Here is a 17,745-nt window from a genome sequence, read left to right on the forward strand (position 1 = left end):
TATATAGAGTAAATAGGATTGGTCTTGGGGCGTCGGTGGCTTAGTGGATGGAGCAGGTGCCCCATATACAAGGCTGTTGCCGCAGGGGCCCGGGTTCGACTCCAGCCTGTGGCCATTTCCTGCATGTCACTCCCCCTCTCTCTCCCCCTTTCACACTTGTCTGTCCTGTCAATTAAAGGCTAAAATGCCTCAAAAAATATATTTAAAAAAAAAAAAAAAAAAAGGATTGGTCCGAGCACAGAACCTTGCAGAACTCCAAAACAAACTTTAGTACATAAGGATGATTCATCATGAATGTAAACTAGGGCATAAACGACTTGGATTTTTTTCAGGTTGACTTATCTGTCAATAAAGTCGAATGCATTTGGCATTTGATGACGTCATCACATTGACACGGTGGAGGAAAGTGAAGTATCTCTGTTATGTGTGTCTGGCGGAACATACGCGGAACGGACTCTGCGGAGGTCTGCGCGGACTCCACTCCGCGCACCAGTGACTGCTCGGCGTGTATTTTTCACATCGCGGGGATTTTTCACGGACATTTTTACAGGAAACTACAACACAGAAGTGCGCTCAACTATGAAAGCCCGAATGACTGCGGACATTCCTCGCGGAGTCTGCTCCGCTTATAGTACGCCCGAGTATGTTCACTTAGTCAAGGATAAAGTATCAGTGTAAGCCAATCAGAAGCAGCGATTGCATTCCATACACATACACAGAGAGAGGGAAAACACACAAGACTCCTCCCGGGGTGTGTCGACTTGTGCCACTGACACTTAAGAAAGTCTACCAAATAAAACCAGTGGCATGACCATCTGACTTTTTTCAAGCTGTTTTGGCTATTGGTGACCCTATCTCAATCATCATAAATCAACTGTCACAATAATTGAGGGGCAGAATTTTTCTACTATTAGCGGATTAGCAAAGTACCCACCATGGGTTTTGGGGGGAGGCAAGTATGGCCTGATATTAGCAATGTTTCATAAATCAAGTTTTTGTGCACTAATTTTTCATTCGTATAGCTGGTGGTGGTCTTTTGGTGCTCTCTCATCTGCTACCTCTCAATCAAGTCTTTGTTATAGTTTGTCCTATTGCCCACCTTTATATTTGATGGAGTCACAGTCATGCATCAACTGTTTGCCATTTCTGTTTGGTTTTCATATCGCTATTTTGTCATTGTTGACTATGGATGGGTACCTTTCACATTTGAACCGATACGGTACCGATACCCAGTACCTGGGAATCGATACTGGTACGCAACGGTACCTGTTTTCGGTACTTTTTTTTTGCATGTATGTGTGGTAATAAAGGATATTTCATTTAGAATTTTTTTTTTTTTTTGTCAAAACTAACATTTATTTCTCAATATCAAACAGGATAAAACAACATCTAACACTGTAACATAATATCAAAAGGTAGTCTATATAATTGACTACGCAGCAGTTCTTTTTATTGCACAAAATGAACCCACTCCTACTACCTCCTATTCCTCCACTTTCCCCTCTGGGGAAAAATATGTGTGGGGGAGTGTAACTTTAAATTTAGAGAATACGAGGAACCGAGATGATAATAACTAAGGCAAGTTAAAATGCGAAGCTAATGTTAGAATGACCAGAACAAAGCCCAATCATCTTAAACGCTAAGCTTATTAATTACCTAGAACCGATGTAGCTGATGCCCTGCTTAATCACCGTCGTCATCATCGAACGTTAATCCCACTTCTTCTGCCCCGATGCTGGCTGCAGATGACAATGAGCCGCTAGCTGCAGGTGTGCTAACGCCGGGAGAAGTAGCCTTAACTTTCAGGCTATCAAATACTGTGGAGTCGTCAGCCTTTAAAAACACCTTGTGCTTGACCAGGTGCTTCCTCAGGTTTGAGGTATTTCCGTAGCTGGCCTTGTGTCGCAAATACTGCAGCGAGCGTAGTCTACATCAATCTTTGAGATATGGAGCCACATCTTCAACCTCTTTCTCTCAGCCATGCTGCTTTGTTGATAGTTGCTACTGACGTGATCACGCTCTCGTGTGTACAATGCTGCGTTCACGATAGGCAGCGAAAACGTCACTCCTCCACTCTCGAAGTCCCTAGGATGCGTTCAGGTACCGAAATGTGGTACCGTTTGATTTTACGTGAATCGATACTCGGGATTACCGGCCGAATTCGGTTGGTACCAATAAAAGTACCAAACTCGGTACCCATCCCTAGTCTGAACAGCAAGCACATATCAGGTCAACAATAGGGATGGGTACCGAGTTTGGTACTTTTATTGGTACCAACCGAATTCGGCCGGTAATCCCGAGTATCGATTCACGTAAAATCAAACGGTACCACATTTCGGTACCTGAACGCATCCTAGGACTTCGAGTGGAGGAGTGACGTTTTCGCTGCCTATCGTGAACGCAGCATTGTACACACGAGAGCGTGATCACGTCAGTAGCAACTATCAACAAAGCAGCATGGCTGAGAGAAAGAGGTTGAAGATGTGGCGCCATATCTCAAAGATTGATGTAGACTACGCTCGCTGCAGTATTTGCGACACAAGGCCAGCTACGGAAATACCTCAAACCTGAGGAAGCACCTGGTCAAGCACAAGGTGTTTTTAAAGGCTGACGACTCCACAGTATTTGATAGCCTGAAAGTTAAGGCTACTTCTCCCAGCGTTAGCACACCTGCAGCTAGCGGCTCATTGTCATCTGCAGCCAGCATCGGGGCAGAAGAAGTGGGATTAACGTTCGATGATGACGACGGTGATTAAGCAGGGCATCAGCTACATCGGTTCTAGGTAATTAATAAGCTTAGTGTTTAAGATGATTGGGCTTTGTTCTGATCATTCTAACGTTAGCTTCGCATTTTAACTTGCCTTAGTTATTATCATCTCGGTTCCTCGTATTCTCTAAATTTAACGTTACACTCCCCCACACATATTTTTCCCAGAGGGGAAAGTGGAGGAATAGGAGGTAGTAGGAGTGGGTTCATTTTGTGCAATAAAAAGAACTGCTGCATAGTCAATGATATAGGCTACCTTTTGATATTATGTTACAGTGTTAGATGTTGTTTTATCCTGTTTGATATTGAGAAATAAATGTTAGTTTTGACAAAAAAAAAAAAAAATTCTAAATGAAATATCCTTTATGACCACACATACATGCAAAAAAAAAGTACCGAAAACAGGTACCGTTGCGTACCGGTATCGATTCCCTGGTACCGGGTATCGGTACCGTATCGGTTCAAATGTGAAAGGTACCCATCCCTAGTTCAGACCTCTTTTCCTTGCACTTGTTTATATGATTCCAATTCTGTCTGCCTCAATTCAGTTTTGCTTGCTGTCATTTATCACGTTCCCATGACACCCATGTTCCACGCTATCTCCATATGCACAGTCATTCATGGTCCTGTAACTACATGCTGCATGCACTAACACCAGCTTGTCTACTAATTGCTCACCTTTATCACTTTATAAGCCACAATCATGCATCACCCATGACTATTTTATCTTGGTTATCTAATCACAATTTCTGTGTTGCTGATTTCTTATCTGCTGGTCTTAGGACCTATTCTGCTGTACTCATTTATTCGTGTTGGCCATAAATGAATGTAATTTTATTGGTTCAATTCTGTTTACCTTATTTGCATTTATCATGCTGCTCACTCATTTACATGGTCTTTGGGACCTCAAGCAAATGCACAGTCACGGTGTGCAGGACCTCATGCTGTATGCATAAACAGCCATGGTCTTTGGGACCGCTTGCTGTATGCCCTCAACTTATTTTTTGTTGGTGATGCGACTGTTAAGTTCCAGTTTTGTTTGGACCCCAAAGCAGATACTGATGCAGGTAAGTAACAAAAAAGGTTTATTAATAACACGAAAAAACAAAAGAGCAGGCAGTGGAGGCAGGGAGCTGGCTGGCTTGTAGAATATTCACCGAAGGATGGATTGAAAAAACTCAGGCACACGAAAGGACGACCTGAGCACAACAGGAAAAAACCACAGGTAAGAAGTGGCAGCAAAAATACAGCTATGCAACAAGTTGATCACAAGATACAAAATGTAAGAATGCAGAGCTCTACCGAACATGACGGAATTATCTGTCAGCATAGTGGAGTGAAGACCAGGCTTTTGTAGACAGGAAGATGAGGTGAGTGAAGACAGGTGTGCCTCATCTGCTGCTGCAGGAGAAGCCAGCTACACCCCCTGACACACACATGCACTGCAGAACAGTACCCCCCCCCTCCTCAAGGGACGCCTCTCGGCGGCCTACTAGGCTTGTCCGGATACTGGGTGTAAAAATCTCTGAGGAGATCAGGGTCCAAAATGAGGGAGCGAGAGATCCATGAATGCTCCTCTGGCCCATACCCCTCCCAATCTACCAAATACTGGAAGCCCTGGCCCCGCCTACGTACATTCAACAACCGCTGGACAGTGAATGCAGGGTGGTTGTCAATGATCCGGGTGGGTGGAGGGGGTTCGGCCGGAGGGCTGAGAGGACTGATGGAAACTGGCTTAAGGAGTGACACGTGAAACGACGGGTGGACATTCAAGAAGGGAGGCAGCTTTAGCTTAACCACACTGGGATTAATAATGTGATCAATTTCAAAAGGGCCAATGTACCTGGGTGCCAGTTTCCGGGATTCGGTTTGAAGCGGGAGGTCACGGGAGGATAACCAGACCTTCTGACCAGGCTGGTAATCTGGGGCTGGAGTGCGGTGGCAGTCTGCCAGTCTCTGGTTCCGAGCAGCAGTGCGGATGAGAGCTGCCCAGGCTTCACGCCAGACTCGGCGGGCATGCCGGAGATGCCCCAGCACCGAGGGAACTGCCACGTCCGTCTCCTGGGCTGGGAACAGTGGGGGTTGGAAACCATTAGAAGCCATGAATGGAGACATACCTGTGGTGGAGCAAACTAGGGAGTTGTGGGCATATTCAACCCAGGGAAGGTGGGTGGACCAGGAAACCAGGTGATGAGAGGTGACACAACGAAGGGCTGCTTCCAGGTCCTGATTCGCCCACTCTGTCTGGCCGATGCCCTCAATGCCTGGCAAAAGGCTCGCCATACCTGGGAGGAGAACTGTGGACCTCTGTCTGACATTATGTCCTGCGGAATGCCATGAAGTCTGAAGACATGCTGGATGAGCAGAGTAGCAGTCTCGAGAGCAGAAGGTAGTTTAGGCAGGGGAATAAAGTGCACAGCCTTGGAAAAACGGTCAACTATAGTTAAGATAGTGGTGTTACCTTCCAATGGAGGCAGGCCTGTGACAAAATCCATGGTGATGTGAGACCAAGGTCGGTTAGGAATGGGAAGGGGGCGAAGAAGGCCAGCGGGGGCACGGTGAGATGCTTTGCTGCGAGCGCACACGGAGCAGGCAGAGACGTACTCCCTCGTATCAGCAGACATGGAGGGCCACCAGAAGCGCTGCTGAAGAAGGGCCAGGGTCCGATGAAAACCTGGATGGCAAGCAACCTTGGAGCCGTGTCCGTACTGGAGCACTGGAGATCTGGCAGACGGAGGCACGAACAGCCGGTCCGGTGGACAATCCTCGGGAGCCGGATGATACTCTTGGGCCTCCTGGACCACCCCTTCAATCTCCCACCTTGCTGCTCCCACCAGGTGTGTCCAAACTTTTGGCCTGTACTGTACATATCCTTCCATAGTCTTTCTCGTTTTGCTTTATGCGTGTTTCTCTAGCTGACAAGATCACCTCATGTCAAATGGTTGGTTGTCCCTCTCCCTTCTTCCTATCCTATCCGACTATGGATTAATCACCCTCCTTAAATTATACCATCTCTGGGGGTCTAATCGCCACGACACGCCAAGACTTTCCACATTTTATTCTTATGTGCACATGTTAATAATATTCTTTTACTATAAAAACATGTCTCTCCTGATTGAAATGAAGCTCAGCATAAGTTAAATCAGGAAGACTTTCTTTGTGCTCATTCATTCACACCTCTCTCCATCCCACTCCCACTGCTTCCCCTAATCAGCTGACTATGGGTGTTCACTCTTCTAGTCATCCAGTCAACCTCTGCCACAATCTCTCTCAGTCAATCAGGATGCCACTGCAAAATTTAATATCTGCTCTCTCTTCTGCTGCTGTCAGCAGTCATTTTAGGTAGAATCTTTGCACCCTCCTCCACCCCATTCACCTCCAGCCATTGTATCCAGAGTCCAGGACGAGGTCAACAAAGGCTCATTCCTCTACTCATCCAGATCATCAGCACTTCTCCATCTTACTCTCATCTCATCTTCACCACCTCTACCACCACCAGCGTCCAGGTTCCCTATTCGACTATGGATTCATCACCCTCCTTAAATCATACCATCTCTACGGGATCTAATCGCCAAAGACTTTCCACATTTTTATTCATATATGCACATGTTAATAAATGTTATTTTACTATAAAAACGTGTCTCTCCTGATTGAATTGGTTTAAAAAGTGGGTCCAGCATGTGAACCTGACCCGGGGAACCCACTTGTTGTTCTGGTTGTTATTGGTTTGTGAATGTTAATTGTTGTTACTGTAATTTATGTTACTGTAGTTGAAGCATTCTTCAGTGCAAGAATTTCCTTTGGGATAAATATAGTTCTGTTGTGTTATATTGAATTGAATTGAATCAACTTGCCCCAAACCTGGGACAAATTGAGCTGCAGGAACATTTTTTTCCTGAGTCGTATTTTCAGGGCCCTTTGTCATAGATGCATTCTCATCATTTCAATTGATAGGGGACATCTTGAAATATGGGTAGATGTTTTCATTGCAGTTCTGTATTATGTCTCCCTGCGGAGAGGACAGCATGTCAGACAGACAGATGCTTTTTCTGCTCCAAAGCACTAGAGGGCAGTGTGCTCCTATAGATACACAATTATAACCGCTCATCATCAGCACTAGAATGATGATAGTAGAACAGAGCTGATAAATGCTACAGCCGCCTCCATACATCTTGATTAAGACATAGGTTGATTGTCCAGTTTTCACATTCAGAATTTCTGATCAAAAGCAGAATTCAGAAAGCAAAACATGCTCTAGCCCAGTTCATAGTGAGTACATTGTGTTCTTCCAAACTCTATTACCAAGTTGTTTTTTTGTCACTTCTGCCTCTGCAATATTGATGTGTGCAACTTGATGAGGTTGCATTATGACAAGTGTTGTGTTTCTCTCAGCGCTTGGCTCCCTTCCCCCCAGGCCTCTCTGCGCTCCAAGGCCACCTCAGCCCAGACTCAATGGATGAGCAGCACTCTGAAAAACTGTGCCTGTACTCACCCACAAACCTCCCCCTCTCTCTGCTCCCAGCTCTGTCTCCAAGGCTCAGCTCTTAGAGGGCCATATTGAATTCAGAAAGAAGGGTTTCACAACAGACAATGGCAAAATCCTGGATTTTACCCATCATTATAGGCCAGTCTATTGAACTGTGTGTGCTCTCTTCAGCCAAACTCTGTGTAGACTGTGGCAAACAGTAATTTTCTCGTTATGTGGTATTTGAATGGTAATTTTGAAATGTAGCTCTTTCGCTTTGATGGAGGCAGGGCAGAGCGGATGAGTGTTGCTGCTGCTTAGACACCGCTGCTCCGTGTGTTCTAGGTGGTGAACGGCCCCATGGATGTGGTCAGGAGTATTGACCGGATGGTGACCAACCTGAGCCCTCACTTGATGGCAGAGACTGATCACCTCACCATTCACAGACCCAATATCAGTGAGTCACACACACACACACACACTGACATATAAGAACTTGAAACTAATATAGCAAAGGAATTTTGATATTAAAGGGTGACACATTTGAGTTAGATCAGGGTCCTTCGTGGCAGTCCTTTAGAAAGCTGACTGCTTTGAAGAAAAATAAAACAAGTAAACAGTTGACCTTAAAAAAGATATGGTCCATACACCAGTAGCAAGAGTAATCACACAGTAACAGAATGGAAAACAATCATACTAGAACTAGGTAGAAAGGAATTTTTGACTTAATCAAATACCAGTTAAAAAAAATAATGCTGTATGTAGGGCTAAGCATAATATCCATATTATAGTGATATGATATGAGACTAGATATTGTCATAAGTGTGTCTTTTCCTGGTTTGAAAGGCTGCATTACAGTAAAGTGATGTAATTTTCTGAACCTGCCAGACTGTTCTAGCTTTTCTGTTATTTGTCTTTACCATATCTACTGTACTGCTGATTGTTTATCAAAAATCTCATTGTGCCCCTCTGTAAGTGGGAGATTCAAATCACCAGTTGGAGACCCTTCAGTCAACTGGGATTCTTTGAAATCGAGCAGTCTGTTCTCATTCCAAAAACATCAAATACTGCAGCTTTGTCAGTGACTTCGGCATCAGACACTGATGCCAAAAGACACCTTTTGCAGTGGTATGATATGCTGCCGGACAGGCATCAGTGTGTAACATGGCCTGATGGCAACTGTCACAGTGGAATGATAGGCCATAGGATGGCATCAGTTTAAAAACACTGCCAGTAACAACCCTATAGCAATAATATAGCAAACTATAGGGCAGGTTAGGGTCGGTTGGGAATGGGCTCAACAAACCCTGGACTTTTCCCTGAGAGCCCAGTGTTTGCTTCTTGTGTGAACGTGAACCTAGCGAGTCATATGTAGACATGAAAGTCCACAGACAAAGCGATGACATGTGATGACTTAAGATGAGAACATGTCTTCTGCATGGCAGAAGAGAGGCTTTGCCCAGTCAAGCTCTGGAATAATGTTATTTTCTGCCTTCAAATTAGAAGTGGTGAATTCTCAGCTAACAGTAACTTAATATGATACAGTCTCTGACTTTTGTTTAATATTTAGTGCTGGCAAAAATTGTTGCCCATTTCCGATCCGTTGTTGGTAAAACTGTACTCACCAGAGTAATAGCTGAGATCAGTGAACAAAATTATGTCCAGTGGAACCTATTTTTATCTATCTATCTATCTATCTATCTATCTATCTATCTATCGCAGAAGTCTACAAACTTTATAAGTCAAACTTACTTTCAAAGTAATAAAATCAGACATACCACAGCACTTGTCACATGCACTGTGAAGATTTGGTCATGGAACTTTTAAAACCTCTATTTTTCTTTTAATATCCTTACCTCGGCATTGTACTTAAGGATGTAGTAAGAAACATCTCAAGTAGATTCCTGAGATAAAAAAAAAATAAAGTACCGACTTCTTAAAATCCAGCAGGATAAAGTTGCCATGGTAATGCTGTTCCAGCTCTGATTAATAAATCTTGATTAACCTTTATTGTTGTTTTGATTGTGTGGATATTAAAAACATCTAGGGGGAAGCACAGAAACTTGTTTTGTTACATAAATATAACATGAGAAAACATATTGTAAAGTTAATATGATTTGACACAAAATACGTATTTTTATATATATTTTATTGTTAAGGATATACAATACAAAAGTTCTTTCATCATCAAAATAGACTGATAACAGACTGATAACAGATTTTATATGTAAGGAAATTTCCGAATGATGAAACTTAAGGGACTGTCCTTGGGAAGGGGGTAGCTGGGGTGTGTTCCTTTTCACCCTTGCGAAGCCACAGATATTTTTCCTTGAGCCCCCCTGAGTGACTGGCAGAAAATTTCTGACCCTCCCTCCACCATGAATTAGTTATTGGATTTTTAAAACTTACCCTTTGATGTTTGCAAGTTAAAAGTTGAAGATGAAATCTTGGAGTTTAAAAAAAGCCTTGATTTTCACTCTTATCTTGCAAGCTAGTTAATTAGTGCAAGCAGTTTAGTTTTGGCCAAATGTTAAATGAGATATAGAATAAAGTAATTTTGATTAAATATTACTATTTTATGGTCATTTTTGTTTGTTTGTTTGTTTGTTGTTCATATGATGTGTCCATGGACTGTAGGAATTTCACAAATCCATGATAATTTCTGTTTTTACAGTTTCTGGCTGTGGTAAATGGTGTAATTTTGATGATTTTTAAAGCAAGCTTTTTTTTTTCTTTAAAAAAAAAAAAAAAGCAAATGGGATGAAAATAAATACCACTATTTCAATTTGTGTGTCTCTCCTCAGTCCCTCCCCAGTGCTCAAAAAATTATTTGACATACCTCCCTCTTTTTGCACCATCCCCTCCCCCAACATAAGTAATAAACAGTACCTAAGATGCGCTTTCCTCAGGCTTTTTATGCAGAGAATTAACCATTGGTTTTTGCTCTTCGTTTTCTGTCTTTTCAGAACTAGAGGTGCAGCAGCAGAGGCTGCAGGAAGGATCCAGAGGATCAAGCTTCTGTGGGCCTGAGACAGAGAAACACACCAACCTAGACTGTATTTCAGTCCCACATCAGAGGATACAGGATCTCCATAACAACGGTAGGAAGATGCTGCAAGAACCAATCATCTTCCTTCACCTGCACTTAAAGCAGTCACTTTTTCAGACTTATTTATCACAATGCTGAGTGTTTGCAAAGAGAGAAGGCACAGTTTAGTCTTGCAAGTGAACGACAAACTTGTGAATGTGTAGCATGGATTCACCTACTTATACTCTCAAGGTCTTGCACTGAATTGCAGATGGAGGCACATTGTTGGGCTTTGAAACATCTATTCATCTTGAACAATAAGTGATCCTAAATGAACTACATTTCTCTTAGTAGGCTATACTGTTTTATTTGGCTGTCTGTCGCAAGCTGCAAAAAGAATCATGTTGCTGTTGTGTTGAATGTGCAGGCTTCCAAAAGCTCACGTTGGTCAACACGTGGTATGCCTCTCTGCGGCCTCTTTTCAGTCCTGAGGAGAACATCACCATGGTTCCTACTGTCACTGATGGCAGCCAGAGGTAACATACAAGCACAAGTGGAGCTGGAAATTAACTTTTCATGTCATTTTCTACTGCACCATCACCACACCTGTCACAGTATATAGGTGGGCTATTGAATAATAAATACAGAATGTTACAGTAATGCTGAAAAGTGGTTTTGTCTGCCAAAATAATGATTATGCCCACACTTGTGTCCCAACCTTTTAGATTTTAGACATTTTATTGTAGAATCAGGTACTACATGTTGCAAGAGTTGAATCCACCTGTTGTTGTCACAGAAAAGCACAGACATTGAATATGCCTAACTATGGCTCCATACCATGTCCCAGAGAGGCACGCTAATGAGTTAGCATACATAGGGGCTGTACACATTGTTTGACCTGTGTTTGAGAAGTCAGTATGTCTGCTCAGACTATCCTGTGCTAGTTCTAAATGTCTGTTTTCAGCTATTGTTTTGATGTACGCTGCAACACCTCATTAAAACACAGCAACTGTTAAGCGGTTAAGTTCTTACTTAAGCTTGTAGAATAAAGGTATCAACCTACATGACACAGGGTTAACACTAAGTTACTCTATGCTAAAACATCAGCATGCACAATAGATTGAGCTAAACTAGAGATGATTGTGGGAACTCATTTGAAGGTGCTAAGGATGCACGAGAATATCAGCATGTCATCGGTATCAGCCGATATTCGCTTTAAAATGAATTATCAGAATAAGCCAACATGCTTTTTCTTATTTTGCACAATGAATCACATGAATATCACATACATCGTAAATCATTCTATTTCATGTCTTCATCTGCTGGTGGGCCTTTGCAATAAGACTATGCATGCATAATCTGATGTTATTTCCACTACAGAAGAGACTTGATGATCACTGAACATCAGTGGGGAAAAATAAAAATATTGATATCGACATTGATTTTTGGACAAACAAGTTGTTATATATCAGCAAACCGGATATTGGCAAATAATCCAATATCACGCATACCTAGAAGGTGTAGAAGGTGCTGTATGTAATTTGGTAGAAATTTCTTCAAATACTGACACTTTAGGTGGTAGCCAGACCAGATCACCCACCCAAAATGCCATAATTTGAAGACCTGGGAATGAGACTCAGCAGTCATCTATATTTCTTCAGAGTTACATGCAGCATTTTCAAATATTACATATTATTTATGTTAATTATATTTAGTCAAATTCATTTCCTAAGTGGTGAGTGGTGAAGTCAGGTTACATTTGCCCCATTAGGGGTCGCCAAAGCCTCACAGGGAGATTCATTCATTTTCCATAACCACTTACCCTTTAAAGGTCATGAGGGTGCTGGAGCCTATCCCAGCTGATATTGGGCGAGAGGCGGGGTATATCATGGACTGGACACCAGACTATCGCAGGGCTGACACATAGAGACAACCATTCATGTTCACATTCACACCTACGGCCAATTCAGAGTCACCAATTAACCTGACGTGCATGTCTTTGGATTGTGGGAGGAAACCGTACTACCCAGAGAAAACCCACGCTGACACAGGAAGAGAATGCAAACCCCACACAGAAGGGGTCCGCCACCCCGAGGTTCAAATCCCCCACCCTGGGATCAAACCAGGAACCCTCTTGCTGTGAGGCGACAATGCTAACCACTGTACCACCATACTAAAGATATAAACATTGACCTGAACGCAAGCTATACTCACTCTGCTGAACAGCCTTGTCCTGTGTTAGAAAAGTACACCATAGCACGCAGCACCATAGAGCTTGTATAACAATGGCTAGGAATCTGAGAGATGAAAACACTGAAAAACTAAGCCTACAGAGAGCTCCAGGTATGACGATTTTCAGTAGGCCGATGCAGAAGTTAGCATCACCCTGGTTCACTTGTCAAAAAGCCTATAGGACTTTTTAGTTGGATTCTGGATTATTGCAGAAAATAAACTCAATGGCAAACACAAGTTTATAATACCTACACATTTTGTTCACCAAGATAATCTCCACTAATGAACACTTCTTTCATCATTTCTGAAGTCCAGATTCAGTCATCAGAAGTAAAAAGCTAATGGGGCGTCAGTGGCTTATTGGTAGAGCAGGCGCCCCATGTACAAGGCTGCCACAGGGGCCCGGGTTCAACTCCAGCCTGTGGCCATTTCCTGCATGTCACTCCCCCTCTCTCTCCCCCCTTCATACTTGTCTGTCCTGTCAATTAAAGGCTAAAATGCCCCAAAAAATATCTTAAAAAGAAGAAGTAAAAAGCTAATATTAGGCTATAAACAAATTACACCACAGTCGCATTACTTATCACTACCACAACAAGGCTGGAAAGCCGTATTCACTTGATGACGTTCTGTAGTCTATGGCCCAATTCCAATCCGATCCCTTACAGACTCACTGACTTAGAGGCGCGTTCATGTTAAGTGCGTGAGTGTGTGAGGGCTTTCCCACTGTCAAATCTTCAAGTCAGTGAGTCAGTGAGTCATTGAGTGAGCCCTTTATGCCCCCTTACTGTAGGTCAGCATCGATGCGGACTTACGGTAAGGAAATTACCCATAGTTCATAGCGTGGTGACATCAAATACAGGGGTTGCCCTCGGAACACCTCAAAAAAAAACCCGAAAACATGGTCGGCAGATATGCAAACGGTAACGTTATGGAAGGAGAGCGAAAAAACAGATAGATAAACAATGAAACATTACATTAACAAGGATTTAAGATGGTACATAAACACACATGAAGTCAGAGGAATACCAGTGGTTATATTCCACACACAAAGAATATATATCTATATATCTATCTATATATAGCCTCTATATAGATATAGATCTATCTATCTATCTATCTATCTATATATATTTATATAGATATATATTCTTTGTGTGTGGAATATATGCTGACAATAACCGATAAACGATCACGCCCAGAGCCGCCAATGTTAACAACATTTTGTAGAGAGGGGGATAAGTGCTGTCCCATTCCTATTTGTAGCATCCGGAGCCCTTTCAGACTCTCACGCTCAATCACTTACAGCTGACGTCAGTTAAGTCAGTGAGGGTTCAGGGCTTAAGTCTTTAGGGGCCGGATTGGAATTGGGCCTAATTTCGCCACTTGTTAGCAACCATCGTTTTTAAGACACTGACAAGAGTCTCAAAAATATGGTATTTACTGACATATTTTATGCCGTAGAGCAAAACATTAAAGTCTTCCGCTGGTGTTAACTGCAGACCTTATTTCACGCATCTAACCAAAAACCCATTCATAAAACCCATTGACTTTAAGACGAAGAAAGAGGGAGTGCTGTAATGCTAACTAATTTCCAGGTTTTAGGACTCATTCCTACAGCACACTAATAAGTATGTATGATCATTTTAAATTAGAAAATATATAATATCAGAGATTCATTTGAAAAGTTGTTAAATATATCAGAAAAACTCATCTCTGATACAACGATAACAGGAAATAATGTGCCCAAACTTCATTCGAAGTGTTTGTTTTACACAAACTACATTCTCTATTTGGGTTAACTGTACAGTTTATCAGTTGTTCTGTACTTTATTGTTATGCATTGAATATAATATGAAATTTCCACAAAAATATATCACTTGTCACTTGTCAGTTTACTCAGTGAAAGAAAGGGGGGTCCCTTAAGGAGAAAGTTTGGGAACCACTGCCTTAGCCATTTCTATACTGGAATCAAAAGCTAGCTTGTTGCATTTGAAACAACATTTTTGCTCAGATGTTGGCATAACAGTCGGAAAATAACATTAAATTTAAACACATCAAACAACTGTTTTTATGAGGACTTTAGGGAAACTTCAGCTAATGCAACAACTTCATGGTGTCATTGCGTTAAGAGATGTGTTTTCAAAGAACTGCAAATTTGCTTGCAAAGAAAATTAAAATGCTTTCTCTTTTTTGGAGTAAAACATATTGTACATATGAGGGTCATAGCTTACTCTTTGTGTCCATTGATATAATGTGTGAGTTTGTGTACATAATCAGGTATTTGGGCACCTTCCTGGGCTCCTCTGTCATATCCACCACAGTGCTGGGAGATGACCAGCCAGTTAGCACAGCAGTTCATTACCAGCTCCAGCACATAGCACAGGTTGGTGAAATCTCTCAAATCTCCACTATTTTTTTCTTAATTAGACATAATATTCATTATTTAACCCATACTTATTACAGAACCCCACTGGTACTGTGTATGATCCAGTGTGTGCCTTTTGGGATTTTGATCTCACGTAAGTACAAAAGAACATTTTGAAAAAAGTGTGGATAATTTAGAGGTCTCATATTTTGCTGTAATAGCACAGTTATCTTACCTGTTTGATCAAAAAAATGTGATAAGTGCTGCATAACTTTAAGAGAGGGTAATATTTTCATTCTTGACATTCTTCTGTGTATGTAGATATGTAACTATGTGCTGTTTGTGTCTAACTAGTCCAGAGGCTGGTGGGTGGTGGAATACCAAAGGTTGTGAGGTAGTGTCCAAACAATATGGAAACACTGTGTGCTACTGCAACCACACCACCAATTTTGCATTGCTGCTACAAGTTTATGAGGCCCAGGTAACGCTGCTGTCTCCAGAGATCACTGTGTATTTTGTGTAGGCTTTCATCTACAGTATTTGTTGCTATTTACAGCTCTTGCACCATGTGTGTCTGCGTGTGTGTCTGTTTGTGTCTCAGAGGAGCCCGCAGAACGAAAAAGCTCTGCAGGTGCTGACGTTCATCGGCTGTGGAGTGTCTCTGTGTGGCCTCCTCTTCACCTTCATCCTCTTCATCGCTGTGGGGTGAGTCACAAACATCACAGAGTGCACTCTGTAAAGCACAGAGGGCGAAAAGCATTTCATAAAACCCTCCCAGATTCACATCAATAAATGGAAGAAAAAAACAGCACCACAGTGAAACATTTTTGAAAAATCCTAAGAAGTGATGGGGATCAAATGTTGCACGCTGTGTGTGTGTGTGTGTGTGTGTGTGTGTGTGTGTATTTGCATGCATGGGTGTGTGTGTGTGTGTGTGTGTGTGTGTGTGTGTGTGTGTGTGTGTGTGTGTGTGTGTGTTTGTGTGTGTGTTTACCTATGCAGTGTCCCTAAATCTGACCGGACCACTGTCCATAAGAACCTGATTGTTGCTCTGGGCATTGCTGAGCTGCTGTTGATGTGCAGTGACTGGGCGTCTGACAACGAGGTGAGACTCCACTTATGATATATTTGTACATTTACAAGTGTGTTACAATAGGTGGGAAATTCAGAAATAAATCCAAAAATTATTTTTTCTACATTCTTCTCAAAATAAAAATGTGCTTGTAAACCATCAAATTTCTTAGCCACAGTAAATCACACAGTACACAATGAGAAGACATGACCTGAGAGTTATTAGACAATACTCACTGTTTTGGTTCACGCTATCCACTTTCAGTCTTGTTTACAGCCACAGTAGGAATCTGTTTTCAATAAAAATGCTCTTAAAAGCAGTGGTGGAATGCACATTTACTCAACTACTTGCATTTTATGATACTTTATACTTTTACACCACTGTATTTTTGAGGCAAGTATTGTACTTTTTACTACACTATACATTGATTTTAAAGCTTTACTGGGTTAAAGAAACAGTGTGTAAGATTAAGGGGGATTTGGGATCAAGTGGTGAGGATTTCAGATTGCAACCAGCATAGAATTCCCTTAGTGGTCTTTGTTCAAGAAGTTTTTAGTGGGAGCTAAATTATCCTCAGAGGCCTCTACAAAACAAACAGAGTAGGTGCTTGAAACTGCTTTAAACTGTTTTTCCACCACTGCTCATCACAACAGGGCTGTCAAGTATGATGGCTGACACAAAAACATGAATGTCCCTCTCTAGAGCCAATGTTTGGTTTGTCTGTTTGTGCTACTATAGAAACAGGGCAGTGCAACATTGCAGTCTCCATAGAAGAGGATCTACTCCCTATGTAGATATAAACGGCTCATTCTAAAGTAACAAAAACACAAGGCTTCTTATTTTCAAGTGATTATACACTTAAGAAAAAATACTTGTTATGTTCAATTTCTGCCTACAGTGGCGTGCACAGACATTTGCCTCTGCTTCACTCTGTTGCTGAATATGTGCGCGAAGATCAAACAAGTGCGCGCGGCAGTTGAAATCTGCGTGCGTGACAAAAAATAATTTACACGAGAGAGATCTGCGTGTGTGCAGATGTGTTATCCGCTCGCGCGACATATGACACAAATATAACGCCATAGGAGGGGGGCGTGTGTGTGTGTGTGTGTGTGTGTGTGTGTGTGTGTGTGTAAGAAAAAAAAAACTTTCAAAAGGGCACTTGCTTGGTCCAGAGGGCAAAGGGCAGGTGCTATAGCACCAAAGGGCAGGTGCTATAGCACCACCTAGTGTCTATCTATGCACACCACTGTCTGCCTATATACCCCCTAAATTCTACAAAGTGGGCCTTTAAGCTGCCTAGCAGTATATTAAGTAACTAGGAATACTCAGTACCTGCTACTGCCACTGAGTATGGCAGTAAGCTACTACATACATCAGGTACTACAGGTACTGTTTACTTCAAGTACAACATACTGTAGGTAATACATGCAATGGGTATATGTATGTATACCACAGGTGCTGCCTACTACAGGAACTACATAGCCCAAAAAGTAGCAACAGTAGCAGCAGCAGCAGCAGTAGTCGTAGTAGTAGTAGTAGTAGTGCTAGTAGTATTTGTAGTAGTGATATAGAGGTACTACTTCTAGTAGTAGTAGTATCAGTAGTGGTTGGACTGGATAGGATTCACTGTTAGTAAATGCAGAGATGACAGCAACTTTTGCTCTTCATATGTGTAATGGAGATTTAGACACACACACACACACATGTCTGTGAGTTTGTGTGTCAGTGGTTGTTGCTATGGTAATTAATGAGGGAGACCTGCAGCAGTGGAGGGGGAGGGGCAGTCAGCAGGTCAGAGAGCAGGCAGTTTTTATAT

General features: G+C 42.2%; 1 protein-coding gene across 1 annotated transcript in view; it reads left to right on the forward strand.

Moving 5' to 3' along the window:
* The window catches only part of adgrd2 (adhesion G protein-coupled receptor D2), a 149,082-nt gene that overhangs the window by 45,045 nt on the left and 86,292 nt on the right, over positions 1-17,745 (forward strand). The window contains exons 8-15 of the mRNA XM_049578766.1: positions 7,578-7,689; positions 10,199-10,333; positions 10,688-10,796; positions 14,770-14,875; positions 14,956-15,011; positions 15,212-15,338; positions 15,459-15,562; positions 15,860-15,962. Of these exons, the coding sequence (XP_049434723.1) occupies positions 7,578-7,689; positions 10,199-10,333; positions 10,688-10,796; positions 14,770-14,875; positions 14,956-15,011; positions 15,212-15,338; positions 15,459-15,562; positions 15,860-15,962 (852 nt within the window). The remainder of the gene's footprint in view (positions 1-7,577; positions 7,690-10,198; positions 10,334-10,687; positions 10,797-14,769; positions 14,876-14,955; positions 15,012-15,211; positions 15,339-15,458; positions 15,563-15,859; positions 15,963-17,745) is intronic.

Source organism: Epinephelus fuscoguttatus, linkage group LG6, assembly GCF_011397635.1.
Source record: "Epinephelus fuscoguttatus linkage group LG6, E.fuscoguttatus.final_Chr_v1".
NCBI lineage: Eukaryota > Metazoa > Chordata > Actinopteri > Perciformes > Serranidae > Epinephelus > Epinephelus fuscoguttatus.